General features: G+C 52.6%; 1 protein-coding gene across 1 annotated transcript; it reads right to left on the minus strand.

Annotated features, from left to right (window-relative positions):
• Positions 1-851: 851 nt before the first annotated feature.
• Positions 852-7,216, minus strand: FUNDC2 (FUN14 domain containing 2). Its single transcript, XM_031594131.2, has 5 exons — positions 7,065-7,216; positions 6,598-6,748; positions 5,357-5,432; positions 4,308-4,442; positions 852-3,635 (listed from the first exon to the last, which is right to left on the minus strand). Exons 1-5 carry the CDS (start codon positions 7,123-7,125, stop codon positions 3,558-3,560), a joined length of 501 nt encoding a protein of 166 aa, XP_031449991.1. The 5' UTR covers positions 7,126-7,216; the 3' UTR covers positions 852-3,557.
• Between the last annotated feature and the right edge of the window lie 716 nt (positions 7,217-7,932).

The raw sequence follows: 7,932 nt of genomic DNA on the forward strand, positions 1-7,932 counted from the left end.
TGCAGCAGAATTTCCTGTGACCTGTAGGAAGAGCTCAGTAGTCAGGTTCCTGCATCACCCTTCAGAGCTGCCTCTGTCTCTCCGTCCACTGTAGCAGGAGTCCAGGCACCTCAGTGGGTGCCAAGTCCATTGCAGGGCCCAGGCACCGAAATACCAGACTTCGAACCCACTAGGCTCCTAACTCTGTCATTAGATCTAGCCGTAAAGGACTTTTGTGCTGTGATAATTAACTACAAAATACAGCTTCTATAAACAGACCACTGTAGTCTAGGCACAATAGTTGAGTGTATTGAAGCCTAGAATGGCAAACCATCTGTACCTGCTGCTCTGAAATACCATAACACGAAATAAATGACTGGAACAAATCGCAGTCTGAGTGTGGTTGTTTACTGAGAGCACAACACAGCTGTAAGATGGGCTGCTTGGCTACGTGTGATATCATCAGGTTGAAATAGAAGCTGCTCAGTATTTTTATAACTGGGACTCAGGCTCAGATTAACTCAGGGATAGCCCTGCCCTCCCACCCCACAAAAAATGACAGTGACAAAATGGGGGTGACAGGGCAGGTGGTATGCTTGGAAAGTGGAGGAAAAGGATGACAACGATGAGAAGCAGCTCTAACATTTCACAAGTGGCTCATTTTTCCCTCCTGCCCTATCCAAGTAGGAGCAGTGGGAAGAAAATCACTACTGCACATCAAACAGAGTTGTTCGGGCTTCTGTTGCACCTACTTAAAGGAAACCTTTGTCTCTGTGCCCAGTTCTGCTCAGGTGGAACAAACTTGGTCAGCTGTGAGGGAGAGATGAGGACATGCAGGTTCCCGAGGAGCAGCAGCAGATCTCACACAGAAATTAAAGCAAAACCATTTAATAAAATATCACTTCAACAAGCATTTACATATAATATATAAAAAGACTTTAAAAAGCCTAGTGTGTTTTAAACCCTCCCGTGCTGGCACGGATGCCAGAAGTGGCTGACACAAAACAAAAGGGACGTGTGTGTCGGAGGGGTGGGGGGAAGACCTCATCTTGGCACCTGCAATAACAGAAATGCATCCCCAGAGGCTGATGGGGCACCAGAACTTGCAGTGTGGGCACACAGCATCCACCACCAGCCACGAGTCTCACACTGGCACAGCAGGAAGATTTGCCAGCTCCCAACTGCTCCCTGCCCACCTTCACATCCAACAGAATTTGCCTGAACTGCTCTCTTCCCCTTGCAGCAGTTACTGAGATCTTCTGGCTCCCTCTCTGGGCCATTCCTCTCTGCAGCAGCAGATGAGGACCCCATGGAGCAGAATGCAATACCTCCCACCCTGGGCAGTGCCTGAGCAGAGGCTGGAGGGCAGCCCTAAGGCCTGTTAATGATTTACCTTCATTTTGTCCCTGGAGAAAGGTTTGTAAAGAACAGTGCATGCCAGTTGGGTTACTCAACACACCAGGCAGAGGGGAAGCAACACTTCCCCTACAGGAGCAAGAGATACTCTGCGATACAAATGTATTGATTCACACACATTCAGCTATGCAGGTTTACTACAAACACCTGCTTTTTTTTTTTTTTGTCACTCCACTCCCAAGCATGAATTTCTTGAGGACCTATCTGCTGCATCACTTCACCCCTGCAGCCCATGATGGCTTTCCTAAAAGTTGTCATTAAAAGGATGTGAGCCCAGCTGCTCCTCCCTTCACCCCAGGAGCAGAGATACCAATTTCTGCTTCTTGACTGCCTGCAGCGTGAGAAAAGCACCAACTAGATCAAAGTGTTGCCAGAATCACACTTCAATCAGAGGCGAAACAAAGCTAATGGCTGTCAGTGCTCATCCCAAAACCTCTGGAGGCTGAACCCACATTTCCAGCCCTCTTAGCAGCTCTCTGGGGACGAGTCCCCCTTCTACCCACACCAGAACGGCATCTGAGATGGGCTGCAGCCAACAGGAGCACATTCTGGTCACTCACACACACCGTTGTTCTCCAGCTTGTTCCCTGTGAAGGGTGTGCTGACCCACATAAAAAACATTCTGGGGAAGAACACCTATCTGTACCTCCTGAAGGAAATCACCCCGAGGTCATTCAAGTCCTCACACTCTGCCAAGTGCTAACGCCAATCCAGCATGGCCATTGCATAACACCTCTAAGATACACAGATTTCATTTTTCTTGTGGGTTAGAGTTCTGCTCTGCACACAACTGTCCCAAGAACAGCTGAGCCCTGCACCAGGCTACTGCTGTCAGAAATATACAAGGGGATTAAGCAAGCAGCTTTTTTTTTTTGGGGGGGGGGAATGGGGGGAAACAGTAAATTCAAAGAAAGAAGGAACATAACCAGGGCAAAGAGCATGGAAACTGCCTACTTCTACAGAGGAGGCATACCCTGGTTCTCCCAGTTTTTATTGTTTAGGCATAAGCATCCTGCTTCTCGTAAGCAGAAAGTTCAGAGATGGTGCTCAAAGCAGTTCTAACCGGATTTCTCATCCTCCCCCTTCCATTCCAATGGAGCTGGCACAAAGGAACCTGGATCAGTGCAATGTACCCTAAACAGGGATGCAATTCCTACCTGCAATCCCATCCCAAGCAGTTACAGCTTTAAGAACATCAACTTCAAAGCAGCCAGAGGTCACGGCAGACCTAGAAACACTGCTCTGAGCCCCAAGGTGGCTTACAGTAAGTGACACAGCAGAAACACATGCTGCTTGTGCCAGTCAGCCTGCCACAGGCAGGGGAGCACCCTGGGACCAGCCCACCACACGAAGAGAGCACCTCAGCACACCTCAGAAGCTGGCAGCTAGTGACTGAGCGAGGCGCTGTATGGAACAGAAAGCTGGGAGACTTTCAGAGCACAACAGGGAGAGAGCCCTGAGTGACACACCATGCTCAGTTTCCATCAGCAGCACCAGAGCTGCACTTCCAGTAAGAGCTATAAATAACAGCAGAGGGAAAGCCAAACAGCCACCTATGTGCAGTGCAGTGGCAGGGAAAGGGAGAGAACCCCTGCCACACACGAAGTATGAATGTGCTCCTTACCCACCTGCCTTGGGCACAGCCCACACTGTCCCTCAGCACCTCTGCAGCCACACCAAGATAGCCAAGCACACCTGCACTTCACACACCAGCTCTGCACAGATGGAAGCTCAGGCTTTCCAGTGACCAGGGCAGAGAAAGTGCAAGATAAATAGCAGTGAAGAGCTGACAGCTGGTGTACACATATACTGGCAGACAAACGTAGGTCCCAGGCACTGGGGAAGAAGCATATTGTAGAGATTTCTCTGCCATTACATGTTTATGAGGCTGCAACTCATCCAGCAACTTGGGGCTAGGCATATTCAGTGAGGAAAGGAATCACTATGATACACTGAAGTCAAAAGCTTTCAGGCCAATACAGCACCCAAACAGTCCAGACAGGTAAAAGTTGGAAATCAAAAGCAGAGTTGTAAGAAATAAGGGCTGGAACCTGTGAGTGTAGGGGCTGTAGGGGTTGAACCTGCTGGAAACTACCACTGACTTCTACATTAGAGGAAGAAGAGGACAGGGGAGGCTGGGCATGATGAGTCGACTGTAGTTCCTAGGAAGCCATTCCAAGCAGAAATCCTCCAGCAAACCCTCCAGTCAGGATAACATTCTTCTTCAGAAATACGATCACCTAAGCATGGGAGAGAAGAGCCAAGAGTGTACCCCAACAGCAGCAGTCTCTCAACTACCCTCCCCACAGTAAAGCACCTCAGGCTGTTCTATGAGGTGGGCAATGCTTGGAGTGAGTAATGCTCAGCCCCAGCAAAGTCCCCCCCCCAAGCTCCCCACTGTACGCACAGCTCCTGAGCTGTGACACAGCCCCAACAGTGCCCAGATCCTCCAACAGCTGTCACACAGCCAGAACCCACATACACCCTATATCAGACACATGAGGCTCTGCCACAGGCAGCACACTGTGACAATGGCAGAAGGGGCTGCTGATAGCACGCACGTGCTGCACCATGGTACTGTAGAGCCCAGTGCAACCAGGCTACACCGCTGCTAGATCTGCTTAGTTTTCCCTCCCCACCCCTGCAACTCCAGCACAAAAGCTTCTTGAGCCTTCCTCCCCACCTCTGCAATCCCAGCACATTTTCTTTTAACCCCAAGGAATTTGCCACAACATACAGTGAGCTGGCATCACGCCGAGATGCCTCAAATACTGTTTGCCATCTCACTAGTTTTGTTTTTACACAAGCACTCCCCCTTTGCATGTGCATGACAGAAGAATCCAGGAGTCCATCCCCTTTCTCGCTGTCCCACCAGCAGGATACCTGCACACACCTTGGAAGAGCTGTCTCACCTCATCCACTTTGCTTTTCACTTCTGGAGACATTTTGTTACTACTGCTGTGAAATTTCAGCTGCTGCTTGGCTTTGTTCACATCACGTTCCACGAGCTTCCAGTCAACTTTGATGTATCCTGTATGGTTTGCAATCTAGAATTTCGAGGATTGGAATGAAAGACTGGAGTGAAGCACTTTCTGAACAGAACCCCCCTGCCCACTTACCCATCCCTTCTCACACCCTGGACCAGGAGATCAAGAGAGGATGAGCACACAAGCTTAAACAGCAGGCAATGCACCACCTCTTTGGTATATTAATTGTCCTGCAACATCTGCCTCCCTCAGTAATCCCCTAGAAGAAGGGCACACTGCAGCTTACCCTGTTTCAGCCCCTCCTCTAACACAAAGCTGGCACCCCCTCCCCCTCACAACTGCCATGTCTGCTGCTGGGACACACTGCAGCTCTCCTGCTGCTGTGGGTGGACTCTGCTATTAATAGCCAGTTCCTCCCTAAGTATTTTATCTGGTCAGGATGATTCAAGGGTGAAGCTCTCCGGGCTCAGAGCAAGCTTTGGGCTTTCAGCAGAACAAGCAGAACAGGAAGAGTAAGATAGAGCACTTCGGGAGCAAACAACCAAAGATTGATGAGTGAGCCTCCTGTGGGAGGTGAAGCTGCATTTCAGGATATCCAAGAGGTTCCCCTCAGTTTCAGAGTTCTTAGAAACTTCTTAGAAACCAGAAGGACAAAGAGAGAGTTTCTCTCCTCCTCCTCAGCACATTACAAAGATCCTCATCTGTTCTAGCCCGACTCCTCAGGTAGCACATCAGAGACACAAGTTCTAATTAACTTCATAAGCAGCATCTGAGCACAGCTCCAGTTCTAACATGCTGTGGTTACAGTACCTGTGGGGATGGGGCTGCTGTGTGTGCCAAGGAACGTGTGCCCACAGCATCCAGAGCTGTGCAGAGTAGGGAACACCCCACATGTCCCAACAAGCAGCCATCAGACACAACCCATCCTCACCACCAGCACTTTTCAGGAGGTCTGGCCCACCCTTCATACCCACCTGAAGCAGGAAAAAGCCACCTCCCACCGCCGTTGCTGCCAGCTTTCCAACCTTCTGAAAGATGAATCCAGTACACCTGGAAGAAAACCAGGATCCAATGAGAACAGGACATCGCTCACATCCCTCAGAAAACATCCCATAGACAATTCTGCCTTTGGTGCTAATTGCTCAGAGACAGCCTGACTAACAGCACAACCAAGCCACATGCGAGCAGGGAAAAAGGGAAAGAATCTGTGCCCAGCCAAGTGGGCTGCTTTACAACTTTTTTACTCCTCACTGTGGCTTTTCAGGCTTTCACAGTTTTGATTCTCCTCTCTTCAACACCAATGCTCTCCCAAAAGCTAACTGCAAACACGTGATTTAACCAAAATCAACACATGATTTTGGCAGGGTACTCTTTGTTTTTTTGAGTAGCAATTTCTTCACAGTAAGGGTGATGGAGCACTGGAACAGGCTGCCCAGGGAGGTTGTGGATTCTCCTCTGGAGACATTCAAGACCCAGCTGAATGTCTACCTCTGCAGCCTGCTGCAGGGACTTGCTTTGCAGGGGGAGTTGAACTCAATGATCTCCAGAGCTCCCTTCCAGCCCCTATGATTCTGTGATCATCTTCAAAAGGAGAGCTGGCAGCACACCTGCTGCTGCTCCACAGAAGAGCACAGAAAGCAGATCACAAGGCTACAGCTTCTTTGTTGCCCGAACAACTTTTACTTTTCATTTCTCAAATGAGAAACTGCTGATGCAACGGTTCAAAGTGACACCAGTCTCAAACATGGTTTTACACTTTCAGCATTGCAGTAGCCACCAGAGCTACAGCTGGCAGCACCCTGAGCACAGAGCTGGGTGTATTGTGTCACCCAAAGCAGCCTTTGCTTTGACCACAGTTCTCCCATCAACACAGCAAGCCGCTCTTATCCAATTCTGAACAGAAACACTTGGTGAAGTTACCTGAGAAGCTGCTAGCTTGGATTTGTTATGCAAAAGTGATCCATCACACACTTTTAAACGGCTATCTGTGTCACATAAAGACAGGGGCAGCAAGATGCTGTGAGCAGGGCCACAAGCTGCACTCAGAGCACCCTGAACCCAAGCAGGAAGCATGCGCACAGCACCAGCGTGCAAGGCACGGCCAGCTGCTCCCGGGTGAGGCGTCGGTGCAGACCCCCAGCACACAGCCACCCCTCAGGGAGAAACGCGGCCATAAGAACGAGGACCGCCTTCACCACACAGAACTGCCACTCACCATCCCGTCACCCCTCCGATCACCAGCTGCGTGGCCACGTTGTACTTCTCTGCGCTCGACCCGGAGCTGGGGGCAAAGACCTTCTTCCACCAGGGCCGGCTCTTGGTGTACTCGGCCAGGTCCAGCACGTTGAAGGCGTCCTCCTTCCTTCCTGCGGGAGGGCGGGCACGGAGATGAACGAACGACGGAGCCGCCAAGCCGCGCCCGCCTCCCAGCGCTCGCCCTCACACCCCGCCCGGGCCTCAGCCCGCCGTTCCCGCGCTCCGGACCCCTGAGGGAGGGCGGCGGGCTTCTGGGCCCGGCTCCTCAGCGCGCACAGGCGCAGGCCGCACCGCCCGCTCGAGGCGTCGCTAATGGCAATAGCGCCGCATAGACCACACAGGAAGCTCCGAACCGCCCAGCCGCCGGGATACGGGACCGGGAGGAGCCGCCCCGGTGGGACGAAGCCCGACGCCGCCGCCGCTCACCTCCGCCCGACGCAGCCATGGCGCCGCTCCGCTCCGCCGCCGGGCCGGCCTCACTGCGCATGCGCACCGCCACGCCCCCTTACGACCCCGTCTCGATGCAGCCGTGCCTCAGCGCGTGGCCCCGCCCACGTCGTAACCACGCCCACATCGTAGCCACGCCCACTCGGTTGCTCCGCCCCCCTCGTAGGCCCACCCACCCGCAGGTCTTGATCTCTGCGACACCCGCGTGGATGCGGGACACGTGGCCGTGGCGTGGACACGGCAGCGTGGGGCTCACAGCTGGGGGTCACAGCGAGCATCGGCTTTCCATAGGGCACAGCAGGCCTGGCTGAGCTCTGAGCATGCAGTGCCGAGGGCTGGGGGTGGATGGGTGGGTGGGTGTGTGGGAGGGCCCCATGCCCCCAGTGACCATGCTCTCATGAACACGAAGAGGAGACAGCACTCTGTGAAGGTTTATTTATTCTCTTGCAAACACAAAGCTCCTGCGTGTGCTCTTCGGGGTGCCAAAACCCCGCAGCACTGCTCAGCATCCCCCCCATGCTCCCAGCAGCTTCATCCATCCCATGTCCAAGCGCAGCTCCTGTGTGTGCAGCACGGTAGTGACCCTTTGGTGACCCAGTAATCAGATGTAGCTGTTAGTGAGACTGTCGGACAGATCCTACACCGACTACTGAGCGGCCAAGGGCACCATGTCTCTGCTGGGGCTCCATTCTCCGGGCAGGGCTGGTGATGAGCAGAGGGATGGCTGTGGCAATGGAACAGCTGGCTGCCCTCTAGCAGCATTCTATCTTGGAAATCCCACACCAACAGTGATGACAGGCAGCGCCAGGCTCCTCTGTATGTCCGCATTGTGGTCACTAGCTCTGTA

The sequence above is a fragment of the Phasianus colchicus genome, chromosome 14 (genome assembly GCF_987193195.1).
Source record: "Phasianus colchicus chromosome 14, bPhaCol1.hap1.1, whole genome shotgun sequence".
NCBI classification, from domain to species: domain Eukaryota; kingdom Metazoa; phylum Chordata; class Aves; order Galliformes; family Phasianidae; genus Phasianus; species Phasianus colchicus.